Below are 21,433 nucleotides of genomic sequence, written 5' to 3' on the forward strand. Positions count from 1 at the left end.
GGTGGCTCAGATGTACAGGAGGGGTAGAAGAAGAGTGGAAGAACAATAGTGATAGGGTACTCGATAGTCAGGGGATCAGACAGGCGTTTCTGCAGCAGCAAACATGACTCCAGGATGCTGTGTTGCCTCCCTGGTGCTGGTCAAGGATGATATGGAGCGGCTGCAGGGCATCCTGAGGGTGAACGGTCAGAGGTTGTGGTCCACATTGGTAACAATGACATAGGAAGAAAGAGGTATGAGGTCCTGAAAGCAGATTATAGGGAGTCAGGAAGGAAATTAAGAAGCATCCAAAACAGTAATCTCAGGATTACTCCCAGTGCCACGTGCAACTGAGCATAGGAATAAAAGAATTGACTGATTGAACACGCGGCGGGAGAATTGGTGTAGGAGAGAGAGTATCAGATTTCTGGGGCATTGGGACCGGTTCTGGGGCAGATGGGACCTGTACAAGATGGACGGGCTACACCTTAACAAGACCGTTACTAATATCCTCGCAGGGAGATTTGCTAGTGCTGTTGGGGAGCGTTTAAACTACCTTGTCAGGGGGATGGGAACCTGAGGGGTAGCTCAAATTGGAAGGAAATAAATCTGGTAACAGGAGGTAGAAAAGTAGCAAGTTACATCAGAAGGTAGGCGAAACAAAGGGGGGCATCAACTAGGCTTAGAATGGATAAGGTCAAGAAGATGAGGTTAAGGGCATTCTACCTGAATGCACGCAACATTTACAACAAGGTAGATGATTTAAAGGCCCAAATAGAGGTAAATGGGTATGATCTAATTGCTATAATGGAAACGTGGTACAGGGTGACCAAGACTGGGAACTGAATCTGAAAGGATATTTGACATTTAGGAAGGACAGGCAAAAGGAAAAGGAGGTAGTGTTGCGCTGGTCATAAGGGATTGGATCAGTACATCAGTAAGGAAGGATCTCAGATTGGCCGAACAAAATGTGGAATCTGTTTGGGTCGAGCTAAGAAACAGCAAGTGGCAGCAAATATTGGTAGGAGTTTTTTTTTATAGGCCACAAAACAATAGTGGTGTGATGCATGGTATTAATCAGGAGGTTATAAAAGCATGTGGCATGGGTGATACAGCAATCATGGGTGACTTCAATCTGCATATAGACTGGGTAAAATCCTGCCCTCACTGAGACACAGAGAATGTTTGATCAGTAATTTCCAGTGTATTTTCCCTTCTCTCTCACAGTTAATTAACTGGCGATTGTGATCCTATCTCGGGGAAAGTGTGGTGTCTCCATCTGCACCACTCGCTATCTGGTGGCCATGGCAACGGCAGACCTTCTGTCCATTATCGCTGTGATCGTACTGTTCAGAATCTGTTACTTTTATTATTTCCTGGGATATTTCCTGGGTATCCACCCCAATGTGTAGTGTTATCATTGTCCTGATTCGTGCAGCCGCAGACTGTTCTGTCTGGTTCACTGTCACTTTCACCTTTGATCGATTTGTTGCTATTTGTTGACAGAAGCTAAAAACAAAATATTGCTCTGAGAAAACTGCAGCTGTTGTTCCATCAATGACGTGTATTCTGCTCTGTTTAAAAAAAAGTCCCCCTCTACTTTATATAAGAACCTGTAAAGGTAATCCACAATGTTCCGTGGGACTGTACTATAAAGACAAACTATTTTTCTGAGCCCGGATGGGTGGGGTTTGACTTGTTTGATAAGTGTTTAACCCCATTGCTCCCTTTTGCTTTAATTCTGTTGTTCAACGCTCGGACAGTCAGAAATATTTTAGTGGCCAGTCGAGTCCGTAAAGGACTGAGGGGTCAGAGCAAAAGAGAAAATCACAGTGACCCAGAAACAGGGAGCAGAAGGAAGTCTGTGATTTCACTTTTCTCCATATCTGGCAGCTTCATACTTCGTTGGCTGGCTTTTGTTATAGATTTCTTATATTCTATCATTACTGGAACAGATCACAAGGATTACAACGATTCTGAATCTATATTTAGACAAGTCGGGTTTTTGCTGCTGACTTTAAGTTGCTGCACAAACACATTTATTTCAATACACTGGTGGGGTGGCGGGCTAGGTCACATATGCCAAAGAGCAGCGGGCAGTGGGCAAGCTGTGACAGACAGTTAGATGAGCTGAAATACACTGGCGGGGAGTGGGGGAGTGGAGTGGGGGAGTGGAGTGGGGGTGGGGGGTTCTGGGGAAAGTGCGGGGGGGTGGTGGTGGGGGGGAGGGTGCGTGGCACAGACCACAAAGAACAGTGGGCCAGAATTAACCCATTCATAAACCAGACATTCATATTCACAAACCGGAATACATACTGCAGGATAATTCCCACCACTCACCAGGGTCTGTGTAAGACCATAAATAAATATTTTTCGTCTATTTCCAACATTTGGTCACTGCTTCCATGATTGGCGGGAAATGGGTGCTGCTGGCAATGCCGGCGTCAACTATCCATCTTTAGTTGCCTGTTGAGAAGGTGGCATTGGCCCTTCTTTCTTGAACCAGTTGCTGTTGGGTTCCCACAGTTGCTGCTATTGAAAGACTTCCAGGATCTGAACAATTTGTGCAGCTTTCCATGGCAGAGTAGCCTGTTAAATGGCTATTTTCACAGATGAAGACTGGGCCACTCGAATAAGGTAAAATAAGGAACAGATTGCCTGAAACAAAAGTAATATATTTTGTTTCAATCTAATGTAAAAAAAAAGTCATCTGGATGGCCAAAAGTTCCTGCTGGTGCCGCTGGAGGAGATGGTTACCTGAGCTCACTCTTGTCCCCCCACCAGGATACTCCTCGTTAACAATGACACCTGTGTCCAGTCTCGTTGCCCCTCAGTGACCACCATCTTTGTGAGGGGCGAAGACCAAAAAAAAAACTTCCAACCACTTCAGGTTTGATTACTGACTGATCCCAGTGAAGGAAAGGGAAACTATCATTTAAATAAAAATAAATCCCTTTTGTTGGGGAAGGCATGGTTTGACAATTTTAGCCCAACTTCCCCTCAAGTGACATTCGACAATGGGGTAAGTACTGTTATGGAGCCCGGAACCTCTCCTCCTGCGTGGCAATAATATCGCACTGTGAGCATGTGTCTCCCACTCTCATTGTGTTACCCACTGTGAGCATGTGTCTCCCACTCTCCGTTTGTTACCCACTGTGAGCATGTGTCTCCCACTCTCCGTTTGTTACCCACTGTGAGCATGTGTCTCCCACTCTCCGTTTGTTATACACTGTGAGCATGTGTCTCCCACTCTCATTGTGTTACCCGCGGTGAGCATGTGTCTCCCACTCTCCGTTTGTTACCCACTGTGAGCATGTGTCTCCCACTCTCCGTTTGTTACCCACTGTGAGCATGTGTCTCCCACTCTCCGTTTGTTACCCACTGTGAGCATGTGTCTCCCACTCTCCGTTTGTTACCCACGGTGAGCATGTGTCTCCCACTCTCCATTTGTTACCCACTGTGAGCATGTGTCTCCCACTCTCCGTTTGTTACCCACTGTGAGCATGTGTCTCCCACTCTCATTGTGTTACCCACTGTGAGCATGTGTCTCCCACTCTCATTGTGTTACCCACTGTGAGCATGTGTCTCCCACTCTCCGTTTGTTACCCACTGTGAGCATGTGTCTCCCACTCTCCGTGTGTTATCCACTGTGAGCATGTGTCTCCCACTCTCCGTTTGTTACCCACTGTGAGCACGTGTCGCCCACTCTCCGTTTGTTACCCACGGTGAGCATGTGTCTCCCACTCTCATTGTGTTACCCACTGTAAGCATGTGTCTCCCACTCTCATTGTGTTACCCACTGTGAGCATGTGTCTCCCACTCTCCGTTTGTTACCCACTGTGAGCATGTGTCTCCCACTCTCCGTGTGTTACCCACTGTGAGCATGTGTCTCCCACTCGCATTGTGTTACCCACTGTGAGCATGTGTCTCCCACTCTCCGTTTGTTACCCACTGTGAGCATGTCTCCCACCCTCCGTTTGTTACCCACTGTGAGCATGTGTCTCCCACTCTCCGTGTGTTATCCACTGTGAGCATGTGTCTCCCACTCTCCGTGTGTTATCCACGGTGAGCATGTGTCTCCCACTCTCCATTTGTTACCCACTGTGAGCATGTGTCTCCCACTCTCCGTTTGTTACCCACTGTGAGCATGTGTCTCCCACTCTCCGTGTGTTATCCACTGTGAGCATGTGTCTCCCAATCTCATTGTGTTACCCACTGTGAGCATGTGTCTCCCACTCTCATTGTGTTACCCGCGGTGAGCATGTGTCTCCCACTCTCCATTTGTTACCCACTGTGAGCATGTGTCTCCCACTCTCCGTTTGTTACCTACTGTGAGCATGTGTCTCCCACTCTCCGTGTGTTATCCACTGTGAGCATGTGTCTCCCACTCTCATTGTGTTACCCACTGTGAGCATGTGTCTCCCACTCTCATTGTGTTACCCGCGGTGAGCATGTGTCTCCCACTCTCCGTTTGTTACCCACGGTGAGCACGTGTCTCCCACTCTCATTGTGTTACCCACTGTAAGCATGTGTCTCCCACTCTCATTGTGTTACCCACTGTGAGCATGTGTCTCCCACTCTCCGTTTGTTACCCACTGTGAGCATGTGTCTCCCACTCTCCGTGTGTTACCCACTGTGAGCATGTGTCTGCCACTCTCCATTTGTTACCCACTGTGAGCATGTGTCTCCCACTCTACGTTTGTTACCCACGGTGAGCATGTGTCTCCCACTCTCCGTTTGTTACCCACTGTGAGCATGTGTCTCCCACTCTCCGTGTGTTACCCACTGTGAGCATGTGTCTCCCACTCTCATTGTGTTACCCACTGTGAGCATGTGTCTCCCACTCTCCGTTTGTTACCCACGGTGAGCATGTGTTTCCCACTCTCCGTTTGTTACCCACTGTGAGCATGTGTCTCCCACTCTCCGTGTGTTACCCACTGTGAGCATGTGTCTCCCACTCTCATTGTGTTACCCACTGTGAGCATGTGTCTCCCACTCTCCGTTTGTTACCCACTGTGAGCATGTGTCTCCCACTCTCCGTTTGTTACCCACTGTGAGCATGTGTCTCCCACTCTCATTGTGTTACCCACTGTGAGCATGTGTCTCCCACTCTCCGTTTGTTACCCACGGTGAGCATGTGTCTCCCACTCTCCGTTTGTTACCCACTGTGAGCATGTGTCTCCCACTCTCCGTTTGTTACCCACGGTGAGCATGTGTCTCCCACTCTCCATTTGTTACCCACTGTGAGCATGTGTCTCCCACTCTCCGTTTGTTACCCACTGTGAGCATGTGTCTCCCACTCTCCGTTTGTTACCCACTGTGAGCATGTGTCTCCCACTCTCATTGTGTTACCCACTGTGAGCATGTGTCTCCCACTCTCATTGTGTTACCCACTGTGAGCATGTGTCTCCCACTCTCCGTTTGTTACCCACTGTGAGCATGTGTCTCCCACTCTCCGTGTGTTATCCACTGTGAGCATGTGTCTCCCACTCTCCGTGTGTTATCCACTGTGAGCATGTGTCTCCCACTCTCCGTTTGTTACCCACTGTGAGCACGTGTCTCCCACTCTCCGTTTGTTACCCACGGTGAGCATGTGTCTCCCACTCTCATTGTGTTACCCACTGTAAGCATGTGTCTCCCACTCTCATTGTGTTACCCACTGTGAGCATGTGTCTCCCACTCTCCGTTTGTTAACCACTGTGAGCATGTGTCTCCCACTCTCCGTGTGTTACCCACTGTGAGCATGTGTCTCCCACTCTCATTGTGTTACCAACTGTGAGCATGTGTCTCCCACTCTCCGTTTGTTACCCACTGTGAGCATGTGTCTCCCACTCTCCGTTTGTTACCCACTGTGAGCATGTGTCTCCCACTCTCCGTTTGTTACCCACTGTGAGCATGTGTCTCCCACTCTCCGTGTGTTATCTACTGTGAGCATGTGTCTCCCACTCTCCGTTTGTTACCCACTGTGAGCATGTGTCTCCCACTCTCCGTTTGTTACCCACTGTGAGCACGTGTCTCCCACTCTCCGTATGATACCCACGGTGAGCATGTGTCTCCCACTCTCATTGTGTTACCCACTGTGAGCATGTGTCTCCCACTCTCCGTTTGTTACCCACTGTGAGCATGTGTCTCCCACTCTCCGTGTGTTATCCACTGTGAGCATGTGTCTCCCACTCTCCGTGTGTTATCCACGTTGAGCATGAGTCTCCCACTCTCCGTGTGTTATCCACGGTGAGCATGTGTCTCCCATTCTCCGTGTGTTATCCACGGTGAGCATGTGTCTCCCACTCTCCGTGTGTTATCCATTGTGAGCATGTGTCTCCCACTCTCATTGTGTGACCCACTGTGAGCATGCGTCTCCCACTCTCCGTGTGTTATCCACGGTGAGCATGTGTCTCCCACTCTCCGTTTGTTACCGACTGTGAACATGTGTCTCCCACTCTCCGTTTGTTACCGACTGTGAACATGTGTCTCCCACTCTCATTGTGTGACCCACTGTGAGCATGTGTCTCCCACTCTCCGTTTGTTACCCACTGTGAGCACACGGCTCCCACTCTCCGTTTGTTACCCGCGGTGAGCATGTGGCTCCCATTCTCCGTTTGTTACTTACGGTAAGCATGTGTCTCCCACTCTCATTGTGTTACCCGCGGTGAGCATGTGGCTCCCACTCTCCGTTTGTTACCCACTGTGAGCATGTGTCTCCCACTCTCCGTTTGTTATACACTGTGAGCATGTGTCTCCCACTCTCATTGTGTTACCCGCGGTGAGCATGTGGCTCCCACTCTCCGTTTGTTACCCACTGTGAGCATGTGTCTCCCACTCTCCGTTTGTTATACACTGTGAGCATGTGTCTCCCACTCTCATTGTGTTACCCACTGTGAGCATGTGTCTCCCATTCTCGTTTGTTACCCACTGTGAGCATGTGGCTCCCACTCTCCGTGTGTTACCCACAGTGAGCATGAGGCTCCTGCTTTCCACATGCTGCCAGGAGTGTGCATGTGGATCTCCCTCTCCACATGTTAGCCACTGTTCCATACTTCTCCCCTATCCTTGTGTAAGAGGCGATATATTCCCCAACCAGAAACAAATGCAGTTCTCGACTGAAGGATTTCAGTGAATCACCATCTACTGTCTGAGACAGAAGCCTGGTCCGGAGGTTCACTATTCTCCGGGATAAGAACCATCTCCTCACACTGATCCTAGGCCTGGCCTTGTACAATTTCAAATTTAGAGCCAGGACCCTCCCAAAGCCATTTAACTGGAACATACTCAACTGGAACATGATGTATTTCTTCAATCATCTTGTAAACATGGATCAGCTCAACCCCAATTCTACCATTCTCTGAAGTGTAGAGTCCCAACCCTTGCAGCTTTTCTTGATAACAAAGATACTTTAGGAACAAAAGGATTAACCTCTGCCATGTTTTATCTTTGGGTGATACTGAAGTTTATTGGCTCCAGTGGAGAGGGAAGTAAACGGCTCAGAGAATGTCGATGTGTCCGACTTCGGAGATTACGCATCAAACAGTGTTTTATAAAATGAACATAGACTGAATTCTGGGAGAGCTCAGAGAAATCAGCTTTGATTGCAGAATGAACACACAGCAAAATAAAATTATTCTTCTGGTGGAGGGAAAATAAGACGTTGGCGGCAGATTAAGACATTGCCAGATCTTTATGAAGAAAATAAAATCAAAAATATTCATCTCCCTCCCAAGCTGTAAGAGTGATGGTGTATGAGGTTATAATGCTCCCTACCCGGTGCTGCAACTTTTCTCCTTGCACTATAACACAGGACAGGGCCATGTCGGTCCGGCACTCGGCTGCTGGGGGACAAGCTGGGCTGCAGCAGCTGTCTTTGTGACTTTTTGATATTTCATTAATCATTCAATGAGGATCTATTGGAGGGCAGGTCTGGTGCCAGAATAGTCTGAATAAAAGTTTCTGCAGTTAAAACACTAGGAGTTGGATCTTGTGATGAAATCTCTGGTCGGCAGTGAGATCAGGGACCTTCTGTCGCATCTCCTGCCTCTGGGGTCTCCCTCAATGCTCTAAACTGAGTGTCTTGGGGTTCAAAATCTTTCAGAAAAAAATCTAGCTTCCAAAGCAGGCTGGACACTTGAATACGCCAACTGGAGCAGTGGAATAGGACTGTGGGTCTATTTTGTCGGTTGGAGGAGTAGGACAATGATTCACAGGGACGGCCGGGTGCATTCACATTGGGCTGCGAGAAATGAAACTCTTCGACTGGTGCAAGATGAATATATGTGAAAAGAGTTTTGAAGAATATTCTCATTAATCAAGAATAAAAGTAAAAGTTCAAAAGCAACATCTCGCATTTATAGAGCACCTTTAACGTAATAAAATGTCCAAAAGCGCTTCACAGAAGGTTAATCAGATAAATATCAACTCTGATCCAAAGGGGATTTCTTGTGGGAACTAAGAGCAGTGTCAATGGAGGAACAGAGTTTGAAGTGTTTAGGTTCGAAGTGGAGAGCCTTCCTGAGCAACAAGCAAGTTCCCAGCAACGAAAATCTAGATGCTCTCAGAGCTGCCAGGAACAAGTCTCCGCAGATTGCTCGGCACTGCACCAGTCAATACTGGTTAAAACTCTGCAACAGTTTACAATCTGCTGCTGAATCCAGGGATGCTGGAGGGAGGTATGAAGGAATTGAGAAAGCAACGGGCCCAACCACAACTAAATCAGCTCCCTCAAGACAAAGTCAGGAGTGATCATCACTTGCCATAGAATTCCCAGCCTCTGCCCTGTTCTAGTAGCGACTGGATTAAAAAGCATTACAGGGTGATTACTACCATCATAGTTTTAGATTCAATCTGTAATGAGAGATAACTCATTCTTGGAACAGGTCCCTGTCAGCACTACAGTACCTCATACCGACTGACAAAATAATAGATTGGCTACACCAATGACACAGCTAGGTCGCCCTTCAATGGATGGTTGAACCAGTTGTTAACCAGATACATTTATGCCTGTACACTTTTAAATCGCCTAAGTAAAGATGGAGGCCAGACCAGAAGGAACAATGTCAGTAGGAGATAGTAAGGATTTTACCGGGATGCAGACCTTCATAATGGAAGTACGTCGACAGCAGCAGAAACACTGTGACAAATGGCAAGCCAATCACTGGACAGTTGGCAGCTTGAAAGTGTAATTATAAATTATATAGGGGAGAGTTCATTTCAGTGGCAGAAACAAAAGCAACTGTTTTTTTGGATGGGTTCCAGGAATGTCAGTTGAGAGGGCTACGTGTAAGTGACTGAAGGTTGATTTTTTTTTTTGCTGTTGAGACAACAGGAGTAGACAGACTAGTGAGATGAACAGGTCAAGAGGGAAAAAAGGAACAGGAATAGGCTAGTTAGCCCCACAAGCCTGTTCTGCCATTCAGTAAGAACTTGAATGATCTGTGACCTCGCTCAATATACCCGCCTTTGCCCCATATCCCTTAATCCCCTTGGTTAACAAAAATCTATCCACCTCAATTTTAAAATTAACAATTGGTCTAGCTTCAATTGGTTTTTGTGGTACAAACTTCCAAACCTCTACCATCTTTGTAGAAGTGTGTACAAGTGTTTCTGAATTTCACTCCTGAAAGGTCTGGCTCTAATTTTTAGACTGCTCATCCTAGTCCTGGACTCAACCAGCGGAAAAAGTTTCTCTCTATCTGCGGTATCTGTTCCCCTTAATATCTGGAAATCTTTGATCAAATCACCCCTCAGCCTTCTAAATTCCAGGAAATACAATGCTAGTTTGTGTCGTCTCTCCTCGTAATTTAATAAATGGAGTCCACATATCATTCTGGTAAATCTGCGTTGCACTCTGAAGGCCTGCTACCCGACCCGAACCTGACAGGACCCAATGACATGCCTCAGGTTCGGGTCTGCCCGGGCCCCTCTTCCGGGTACGGCTTTCGGGCTCGGGTCGGATCAGGCCGAGTCCGGGTCGGTTTGGGCCGTACACACACGGTAAGTGCTCCGCTGGTAAGTATTGAAATTTTAAAAATTAACCTGAGCTGGGAGCTCGTGGCGAAACTGAGTCTGCGCAGTGAGCGAATTACGTCACACTGACAGCATCATGCATGCGTTGCAGCTTTGTGGAGCTTCCCAATCCGAAGGTAACTCAAGGGGTGGTCGGGCCAGGCTCGGGGCAAAATTGGAGGGACACGGGACGGGTCCGTTGCGAATCGGTCGGGTTCTTTTTCCCGACCTGAGCAGGCCTTTATTGCACTCCCTCCAAGGCTAATGTATCCTTCCTAAGATATAATGCCCAGAATTGAACACAGTACTCTAGGTGTGGTCTAATAAGAGCTTTACATAACAGAGTCCTGGCTTCTACCCTTTGTATTCTAGTCCTCGAGATATAAAGGCCAGCATTTCATTATCCCTTTGATTATTTTTTGTACCTGATAATGGTACTTTAATAGTCTTATGTACACGAACTCTCAAGTTGCCTCCACAGTTTCTAGCTTTTCCTCCTTTAGAAAGTATCCTGTTGTATCCTTTTTAGATCTGAAGTGGGTGACCTCACATGTGCCTACACTGAAACCCATTTGCAAAGTTTTGCCCATTCACTTCGTCTATCAATATCTCTTTGTAGGTCTATGCTTCCACCTACACTGTTTACAATGCTGCTTATCATTGTGTCACCAACAACATCAGCTTTGTGACTTTCTCTCCATAATCTACATCTTAATAAAACACAATGAATAGCGGAAGCCCAAATACAGATCCTTGCGGCACATGATTAGCCACCTCCAGCCAATTGGAGTACCTGCCCATTGTCCCTACTTTCTGTCTCCTGTTGCTCAATATTGTTCCTAAACAGATCAGTAATTTGGCTTCCATTCCATAAACTTCAACTTTAGCTAACAGTCTCTTATGAAGAACTGTATCAAATGCATTCTGCAAGTCCATATAAATTACAGCCATAGATAATCCGCTGCCCATTATTCTAGTCACCACTTCAAAAAAAATTCAATCAGGTTCGTTAGGCATGACCTACCCTTTACAAATCCATGATGGCTCTCTTTGCTCAGCTGAAAATGTTCAAATTGTTCAGTCATCCTATCCCTATTTATAGACTCTTCCCAATAACAGATGTTAGGCTAATCAGTCCATAATTTCCTGGTTTACCTGTCACTTTTCTTAGTGATCCGTCATTGATCTGCCTCTCTGAATTTTACCAGACCAAAGCTGATTTTGATCCACACTCAGATTTATCTGATAACGGTAATGATTCGAGGCCTTCAGGACAAAATTCTCTGAAATGATTCTCAAATTTTAACTTGGTAAGAAGCCCTGAGATGCACTTATAAGCTAATGCATAATTTAATTGAACCTCACACAATAACAAACCAATTTCCTTAGATATCCAGGAAGCAGCAATACAGAGATGAAGTTTAACAAAATTGAAAACATTTCCAAGTGCACATCATTACACAAAGCCCCTCAGTTTTCTCAGGCTATTTCATGGAGTCAGCAGGTCTTTTCACAATCTCATGGTTTTCATTCTTGGATCATTTTAAAATTCAGTCTTCAGTAAGTGTTTACATTTCCATGATAACACCAGTACCTGCTCTCATGTTGTTGCCAGAAACACAGAAGGTTCAGGATCCTGAAACACTATAAATGCATACAATCAACTGCACAGAATGGCAGACAACCAACTGACACTTTCTTCATTTCTCCCAGTGTGCTGGTCCATTCTCGGTGCACCTGTCTCAGGGACCTCTCGCAAAAGGATACTCTCCCTGGGTCGCCCTAGACACTGAGTGTTGGTCCCTATTGGTCAGTGGATCCTTCCCAGCTGAACAGACATCACGTACATCCTGAACCCACACAAATTCACTTCCCATGCAGGGGCACTGAGCGTGAACCCAGGATAATGTAGTTCCCAAACCCAGGGATATTGAGTGCAATTACCAGTGTCCCACTGCAGCTCAGACTGAGCCCCACCCTGGACCCTTCCTGTCTGTACGTTTCCCCAGTGCCCCATTGAGGAACATTCAGTCCCGGATATCCTGCAGAAACAGCGCTGTGGGGCCGGGCGGCTGAGTCACGTGACCCTGTTGCTGGACCTCTGATGTCACAATGGGAGATGACACTCGCTCAGCTCGAACTAGAAACAGTGAAACAGCCAATAGGATTTAAACCTGGAGCGCGGCCAATTAAAGGGGAAGGACAGAAAATTGGCCAAAAATGGTCAAATAATGAGAGCAGCAAAGTTTATAAATTGACAAATTCATATTTCCACACTCAGTCTGGCTCTGGATTCCTGCAGCGACTCCAGGTGTTTCTTTCCATTTAAACTGAATTGATTTCCATCCAGCCTGAAACAGATTAAAAATTAAACAGGAAATAAACAGTTTGAACAACAGTGAAAATACAATGGAGATTGGGGCTAACATTTCAATAATAATTACAGACAAATGCCACCCATGAAAGTGTTTGAATCCCATTTATATTTTACTTATTACAGTAAACATTAACATAAATAGTCACCAAATCTGCTCCAGACTCCTGCAGGTCCGTATGAGTTGGCAGAGAGCGGGTACAGATCGGTCTGTGAAGAAGTTTGATCCCAGGTTCAGAACCTTCAGTGACTGGTTTGCACTGAGAGTGGAGGCGAGATCCTCGGCACAAGAATCTGTGAGACCAGCTGCATCTAACCTGGGGATCAGAGAGAAAGAAATAACAGGAATCTGAGTAAATCTCAACTGTTTATTAATAGCACTATTAGTGGTACTAATAATAATGTACAGGGTTAGAGATCCAGTTGATATTAACACAATCTCACACATTTTGGTACTTACTCCAGTGTTTGTATTTTACAGTCCGGGTTCCTCAGAGCCGCAGACAGTAGTTTCATTCCTGAATCTCCCAATTTATTGTGATTCAAGTTCAGAACCGTCAGTGACCGGTTTGCAGTAAAAATGGAGGCAAGATCCTTGGCACAAGAATTTGTGAGAGCGACACGAGCCAGCCTGAAGATCAGAGAGAGAAATAACAGGAATCAGATTAAATCCCCAGTGTTTATGAAGAATACTATTATTGATACAAATAATAATGTACAGAGTCAGACATTCAGTTATTATGGACACAATCATTCACACTCTGATACTTACTCCAGTCTCTGTATTTTACAGTCTGGACTCCTCAGAGCTGCAGACAGTAGTTTCACTCCTAAATCTCCCAGTTTATTATTACCCAGGTTCAGAACCGTCAGTGACCGGTTTGTACTGAGAGCAGAGGCGAGATCTTCGGCAGAAGAACTTGCGAGACCGTTATTTTCCATCCTGCCGATCAGAGGGAAAAAAATAAGGATAAATCACCGGTGTTCACTAGCAACACTGTTACTGACAATAATAAGGTACAGTGCTAATTAATAACAAGATTACTTAGAGTAATAATACTTATAGTAAGAGTTTATGAATATCACTACTGCTGAGCCTAATAATAATGAACAGTGTCAGACATCCAGTTATTATAAACACCATCTCACACAGCTCCTGACCTCATTACAGCATTGGTTCAAACATGGATGAAACAGCTAAACACAAGAGGTGAGGTGAGAGTGACTGCCCTTGACATCAAGGCAGCATGTGACCAAGTGTGGCATAAAAGAGCCCTAACAAAACTGGAATCAATGGGAATCAGGGGGAAAACTCTCCGCTGGCTGGAGTCTTACCTAGCGCAAACAAAGATGGTTGTGGTTGTTGGAGGACAATAATCTCAGATCCAGGACATCACTGCAGGAGTTCCTCAGGGTCGTGTCCCAGGCTCAACTATCTTCAGCTGCTTCATCAATGACCTTCCTTCAATCATAAGGTCAGAACTGGGGATGTTCGCTGATGATTGCACAATGTTCAGCACCATTCGTGACTCCTCAGATACTGACCCAGTCCGTGTAGAAATGCAGCAAGACTTGGACAATATCCAGGCTTGGGCTGATAAGTGGCAAGTAACATTCGCGCCAGACAAGTGCCAGGCAATGACCATCTCCAACAAGAAAGAATCTAACCATCTCCCCTTGACATTCAACGGCATTACCATCACTGAATCTCCCACTGTCAACATCCTGGAAGCAACCATTGACCAGAAACTAAACTGGAGTAGCCATATAAATACCGTGGTTACAAGAGCACGTCAGAGGCTAGTAATCCTGAGGCGAGTAACTCACCTCCTGACTCCCCAAAACCTGTCCACAATCTACAAGGCACAAATCAGGATTGTGATGGAATATTCTCCACTTGCCTGGAGGGGTGCAGCTCCAAGAAAACTCAAGAAGCTCAACACCATCTCAAGACAAAGCAGCCCGCTTGATTGGCATTCCATCCCACAAATATTCACTTCCTCCACCACTGAGGTACAGTGCAGCAGTGTGTACCATCTACAAGATGCACTGCAGCAATGCACCAAGGTTCCTTCGACAACACCTTCCAAACCGGTGACCTTTACCACCTGGAAGGACAAGGGCAGCATATACATGAGAACACCAGCACCTGCAAGTTCCCTCCAAGCCACACACCGTCCTGACTTGGAACTATATCACCGTTCCTTCACTGTCGCTGGGTCAAAATCATGGAACTCACTTCCTCATAGCACTGTGGGTATACCTATCTCACATGGACTGCAGCGGTTCAAGAAGGCAGCTCACCACCACCTTCTCAAGGGCAATTAGGGATGGACAATAAATGCTGGACTGGCCAGCGACACCTACATCTCAGGAACAAATTTTTTAAAAATGTCTTGTACATACCGCAATTCCTGTATGTTACAGTCCAGATTCCTCAGAGCCGCTGACAGTAGTTTCAGTCCTGCATCTCCCAGTTGATTGGAACTCAGTCTAAACGCAAACAGACAGAGAGTGAGAAACAAATGGAATCAAGCCCTGGATCTGATATATATGTTTTTCTGCGAGACATCACAGGAAATTAATGAGCAGGTTTTCCTCTCACTGACTAAAACTAGGGAAGGTATGAGAACCCTGGGGAAGAACACTCGAGAAGATACCCCTGAGCCAAGGGCTCAGAAAACAGAAGAACAGCTGCAAGTCCAAGACTGATCACCTCGTGCCGTGATGGAAAGTATGCTGTGCAAGTAGTGATGATTTACTTTGATGATTTCATACCTTTAACAATCATTTTCCGTGGATTCTTTAAGAGCAAGTGCGTATTAGGCACAACATAATGCACTCATCAGGACAGACACAAGAATGCTAAATTTCAAAGGCTGCAACAATTTATACTGCATGAGAAAAGGGGTACTGATTGGTTGGCAAGTCACCTCTGATTGGTCAAGGCATTGCCATAGAGATGTGCCAGGGAATTATTATCCGATCACGCTATTGTTTAATTCAAAAAAGGTGCAAGGCCTGGACATGCTCCTTTTGCCTGCAGAGGACAGGTCCCTGGGTGTGAATATAATATCTGTCGGTTCAAGCAAACGTAAGTGAGCTCATTGTGAGCCCGACTGATAATCTTAAATTGGTTGTTAATGTAATTATTAGCACTCTCAGGATTGTTCAGCAAGAGCTGTCCAATCCGTGGAATCACATCTAACCTATGGCCTACATACCAGGCATTGTGTCGGCTCTGAAATTAATATCCCACATTACTTATTTCTCTGGGAGTCAGACCATCTTTTGGATTTGACGGTAGCATCCAGTTAGTGGTAAGTAATACTCATGTTGCTGCTGCATAGTAGCAGCGTGAAATAGATAGCTTCACCTGTTGCTCGACTCTTTCAGATACCTTACCCTTCTAGGGTACTTTGAGGTAGACTGGGCACTTTTCAGGTCCGAAAGTGGCAGCCTTAGGCCCAATGGTGAGTATGTGCAAGACACAGCGAGCAATGATATGAGCGGGGTAGCCATTATCCCGTGGGATAGCTTTGATGTGCCCTATTTCGGTAAACAAATGGCTTGGGCCTTATTTACAAGATTGCCAATAAGGCCAATGTTGGAGCTGTAGGAATCCCAATGCGTATATTGACCAGTGAAGTTAGGTTTGCAGGAGACAGTAATAAACTATAAAATGAACTGGAGTAGCCATAGAAACACCAGGCTACAAGAGCAGGTCAGAGGCTAGGACTCCTGCGGCGAGTAACTCACCTCCTGACTCCCCAAAGCCTGTCCACCAGCAACAAGGCACAAGTTCAATTCTGGGTACTGCCTGTGTGGAGTTTGCAAGTTCTCCCTGTGTCTGCGTGGGTTTTCTCCGGGTGCTCCGGTTTCCTCCCACAAGCCAAAAGACTTGCAGGTTGGGAGGTAAATTGGCCATTATAAATTGCCCCTAGTATGGGTAGGTGGTAGGGAAATATAGGGACACGTGGGGATGTGATAGGGTACATGGGATTAGTGTAGGATTAGTATAAATGGGTGGTTGATGGTCGGCACAGACTCGGTGGGCCGAAGGGCCTGTTTCAGTGCTGTATCTCTAAATAAAAAAAGAGAGATTGATGCTCACAAGTAAGGAGTGTGATGGAATACTCTCCAATTGCATGGATGACTGCAGCTCCAATAACACTCAAGAAGATCGACACCATGCAGGACAAAGCAGCCTGCTTAAGTGGCACCCCATTTACCACCTTCAACATTAACTCCCTCCACCACCAATGCACAGTGGCAGCAGTGCATACCATCTGCAAGATGCACTGCAACAATGCACCAAGGCTCCTCAGATAGCACCATCCAAAACTGGGACCACTAACAACTAGAAGGACAAGGGCAACAGATGCATGGGAACACCACCACTTGCATCTTCCCCTCTAAGCCAAACACAATCCTGATTGGAACTATATCACCACACCTTCACAGTTGCTGGAACTCCCTTCCTAACAGCACAGTGGGTGTACCTAATTCACACGACTGCAGCGGCTCACCACCACATTCCCAAGGGCAATTAGGGATGGGCAATAAATGCTGTCCTCACCAGCGACGCCCACATCCCATGATGCGGATATCTCAACTTGCATGTCAAGGAAAGGGAGCTTGTTTGACCACAAAATTCTGAATATGCTAAAAATTACACTAACAACCAATTGAACATTATCAGTCAGGCTTGCAATGTGGCTCACGTACGCTTGCTCGAAGCTACATATGTTCACACGTAGGGACCTGTCCACTGCAGGCAAAAAGAACATGTGCAGGCTTTGTGACTTTTTGCATTAAACAAAAGCATGGTCGCATAATAATTTCCTGGTGCATTCTCCATGGCAACACCTCCACCAATCAGAGTCAATCTGCCAACCGATAAGCACCCCTTTAGTCATGTCGCATAAATTCTTGTTCCCTTTGAAATTTGGCATTCTTGCGTCTGCCCTGATGAGTGCAAGATGAAATACTTCGACAGCATGTTTCTCTCAACAATACACAAGTTTTGTGCTACCAAGCAACTATCGTGGGGATTACTGAATCAGGACTGCGAATTAAATGGTGCAGGGTATAACATACTTAGGAAAGATAGAGAGAGAGAAAAAAGGAAAAACAATATAGCAGTATTTATTAGGGAAAACATAATGGCCGTAGAAAAAAGTAATGTGACCATCAGCAAGATAGAAATAGAATCCATATGAATAGAGATAAAAGATAATAAGGGGATCATTCACACTAACGGGTAGACTACAGTCCACGTAATAGTGGAAGGGAGGTGGAGGAAGAAATATGTAACCTCACTGTTTAGGAAGGGAGCAAGAGAGAAACAGAGAACTACATACCTGTTAGTTTGACATCACTAGTAGGGAACATGTTAGAATCTATTATAAAGGATGAGATAACTGGACATTTGGAAAATAATGATTGGGCAGAGTCAACATGGATTTGTGAAAGGAAAATCATGTTTGGCAAACCTGTTGGAGTTTTTTTGAGGATGTTATTTGTAGCACAGATAAAGGAGAGTCAGTGGATGTGGCGTATTTGGATTTTCAGAAAGCTTTTGATAAGGTCCACACAGGAGGTTAATAAACAAAATTAGAGCACATGGGATTGGGGGGTAATATACCACTATGGATTGAGAATTGGTTAGCAGATAGAAAGCAGAGAGTAGGAATAAATGGGTCATTCTCAGATTGGCAGGCTGTGACTAGTGGGGTACCACAAGGATCAGTGTTTGGGCCCCAGCTGATATGGCGACAAATTGTGATATTTACACATTTGCTGATGACACAAAACTAGGAGGGAATGTAAGTTGTGAGCAGGATGCAAGGAGGCTTGAAGGGGATGGGGACAGGCCAAGTGAATGGGCAAGATCATGGCAGATGGAATATAATGTGAATAAGTGTGAAGTGATCCACTTTGGTTGAAAAACAGAAAGGCAGAGTATTTCTTCAAAGGTGAGAGGTTGAGAAGTGTTGATGCCCAAAGAGGCCTGGGTGTCCTTGTTCATGAGTCATTAAAAGCTAATATGCAGGGGAAGCAAGCAATTCGGAACGCAAATGCTATGCCTTCAGTGCGAAGTGATTTCAGTACAGGAGTAAAGATGTATGGCTTCAATTGTATAAAGCCTCGATGAGACCATACCTGGATTATTGTGTACAGTTTTGGTCTCCTTATGTACTTGCCGTAGAGGGAGTGCAATGGAGGTTAACCAGACTAATCCCTGGGATAGTGGGATTGTCTTATGAGGAGTGATTGCAGAAACTGGGCCTGTATTCTCTAGAGTTTCGAAGAATGAGAGGTGATCTCATTGAAACTTACAAAATACTTACTGGGTGTGACAGGGTAGATGTGGATAGGATGTTTCCCCTGACTGGTGAGTCTAAAACAAGGGGACACAGTCTCAGAATAAGGGGCTGGCTATTTAAGACTGAGGTGAGGCGGAATTTCTTTACTCAGAGGGTTGTAAATCTGTGGAATTCTCTCCCCCAGAGGGCTGTGGATGCTCAATCATTGAGCATGTTCAAGACAGAAATCGATAGATTTCTGAATACTAACGACATCAAGGGATCTGGGTACAGTGGAGAAAAATGGCGTAGAGGTAGATGATCAGCCATGATCTGTTTGAATGGCGAGCCGGCTCGACGGGCCAAATAGCTTACTCCTGCTCCTATTTCCTATGATCCTATATACAATGATATTAGGGAAATTAGTAAAAGAAAACGTCAAATAATAATCGTGGGAGATCTAACACTATACACTTTAAGATAATAATCAGACCTGGGTAACAGATTGGAGAAAAAAACGATTTTGAGGGGACGAGAATAGAATGTGGGAAAACAAAATGGACAAGAATATTGGCACACAATGATGCAGAACAACAATGGAAAACATTTAAAACAATATTCTGCAGAGTCCAGGAAAAATAATTTATCTTAAAAAAGAACAATCTAAATACTAGTGAGTCACCATGAATGACTAAACACATAAGGAAAAATCTGAGGGTAAGGAAAGAGATAACAACAAAGGCAGTTTGGGTTGAATGGCCTCCTTCTGTGCCGTAACTTTTCTATGGTTCTATGATTCTATGGACAGCAGGGGAAAGCATGACAAGGGAGAGCATGAAGAAATTAAAAGAGATGTCAAAAAATGAGGCGATAAAGAGGAACAATGAAATCAAATTATCAAGGTACATAAAACAAAATAGTAAAAGTTTTTACAGGCACATAAATTTAAAAAAGGAAAGTCATGATGAGAAGAGGGTCACTTCTTGATGGGCAGGATAATATCACAGGTAATGACAGAAACATGGCAGAAATAGGAAATAATTACTTTGCTTTAGTATATAGCAGGGAAACTGGGCAGGTGATGATGAGATTAGAAATGAGATAACTGCATTAAAAAAAAAATGAAATATTAAATATACCAATCAAAGTTGAAGAGGCTAAAACTTCTGGTCCAGATAGATTACATCTGCACATTTTATAATAATATCCAGAAGAGAGAGCAGAGATATTACTGCAGATTTTTAATTCACCAGAAAAAGGTGTCATGCCAGAAGACTGGTGAATATCTAATGTTATATTTAAGGGAGACAGAGCATGTCCAGGTGCCTGTAGTCAATTTATCTTAACATCAGTGGTAGGAAAAATAATGAAATGCTTAACAAAGGAGAGAATAGAAGAACATCTAGAAATCAAAAATATAATAATGAATAGTCAGCATGGATTTTAAAAGCAAATGTCTTGCTTGACCAATGTCGTTGAACTTTTTGAAGAGGTATTGGAGAGAGTAGATAACAATAATGTCGTAGATATAACTTATTTCGATTATCAAAAAGCCTTTGATAAGGTACCTTCTTTACTTTTCAATTCTATAAGTCGAGAAATAAACCCCAGTGCTTTGTTTGCTTTTTATAGTTCAGTTAAACTCTGCCTCTAATTTTAGTGCACTGTGCATTTGTACGCCCGGAACCTTAATACCACTACGCCATGCACCCCTACCTTGTGCCATTTTTCGAGTCAGTTGCTAATGAATAAGGTCAGAGAATGTGGGGTCAGGGGACAAGTAGCAGAATGGATAGCTAGCTAACGTCAAAACAGAAAGCAGAGAGGAGGGGTAAAGGATAGTTACTCAGAATGTAGAAGGGGGAATGTGGTATTCTACAAGGATCAGTGCTGGGACCAGTGTTGTTCACAACTTATATTCACGATTTATGCTTTGGAATCCAAAAAAAATTCAAAATTTTCAGATGACTGAAAACTGGAGATGGGGGGAATAGTCAATACTGAGGAGGAATTCAACAAAATGCAAGAACATATCAACTAACTTGCAGAATGTTCATATGATTGGCAAATGAATTTCAACACATAAATGTGAAGTATTATATTTTGACAAGAAAACTAAGGAGGCTGCTCAGAAAATATGTATCTAAATGGGGTCAAGGAGAAAAGTGATCTAGGAGTAAAATACACAAATCACTAAAAGTAGTCACACAGGTGAATAAGGTCATAAAACGAGAGACAGAATTGAAAAGTGACGTTATACAAACTTGCATCAAACCTCGGTTAGACCACATCGGAAGTACTGCATACAATTCTGGTCGCCATATTATTTCATGGGTTTGGGGCAATTTTCCTGGGATTAAATGACAAAGCATTGATTCTCTTCCACACATTATGTTCTGTACACATGAATCTGTATAATACCTCGAGCTGAGTTATATTTTGGAACGGTGCTAACCGCTGCTGTAAACTCCATCCACCGGGATTTTATATAACAAGGAAAGTTTATTCGGTCCTGTTACGAATTTTAAGTGTCCCTGCACTGCAAGTTTATAAGGTGGGGAATGTCTCACTTTATTCCCATTGACCTGGATCCACATTTGTTTCACGTGTAACTGGCCGGACAGTTTTTGGGGAATTTTCGGCAGTTCTTTCCCGAGCCAGGCCTTACATACAGAGGGAAGATTTGGGTTATTCAGAGGTTCACTGTCCCCGGTTTACTCAGAGCCGCCCGCTGTGTGTGAGGCCCTACTGCTGGCTGACATGTGGCTGTGCTCCA

The 21,433-nt window shown here is 44.9% G+C and overlaps 1 protein-coding gene across 4 annotated transcripts in view; it reads right to left on the reverse strand.

Moving 5' to 3' along the window:
* LOC137385118 (NACHT, LRR and PYD domains-containing protein 3-like) overlaps positions 1–21,433 on the reverse strand; it is a 111,389-nt gene that overhangs the window by 22,831 nt on the left and 67,125 nt on the right. For 3 of the 4 annotated variants that reach the window (XM_068059911.1, XM_068059908.1, XM_068059909.1), the window contains 5 exons: positions 14,756–14,842; positions 13,122–13,292; positions 12,810–12,980; positions 12,499–12,666; positions 11,307–12,326 (listed from right to left, as the gene is read on the reverse strand). In XM_068059911.1, coding sequence (XP_067916012.1) covers positions 12,239–12,326; positions 12,499–12,666; positions 12,810–12,980; positions 13,122–13,292; positions 14,756–14,842 — 685 coding nt within the window. In that variant the 3' untranslated portion in view covers positions 11,307–12,238. Of the gene's footprint in view, positions 1–11,306; positions 12,327–12,498; positions 12,667–12,809; positions 12,981–13,121; positions 13,293–14,755; positions 14,843–21,433 lie in introns of those variants that run through there. The other variant, XM_068059912.1, reaches the window with a different exon arrangement.

Source organism: Heterodontus francisci, chromosome 28, assembly GCF_036365525.1.
Source record: "Heterodontus francisci isolate sHetFra1 chromosome 28, sHetFra1.hap1, whole genome shotgun sequence".
NCBI classification, from domain to species: Eukaryota; Metazoa; Chordata; class Chondrichthyes; order Heterodontiformes; family Heterodontidae; genus Heterodontus; species Heterodontus francisci.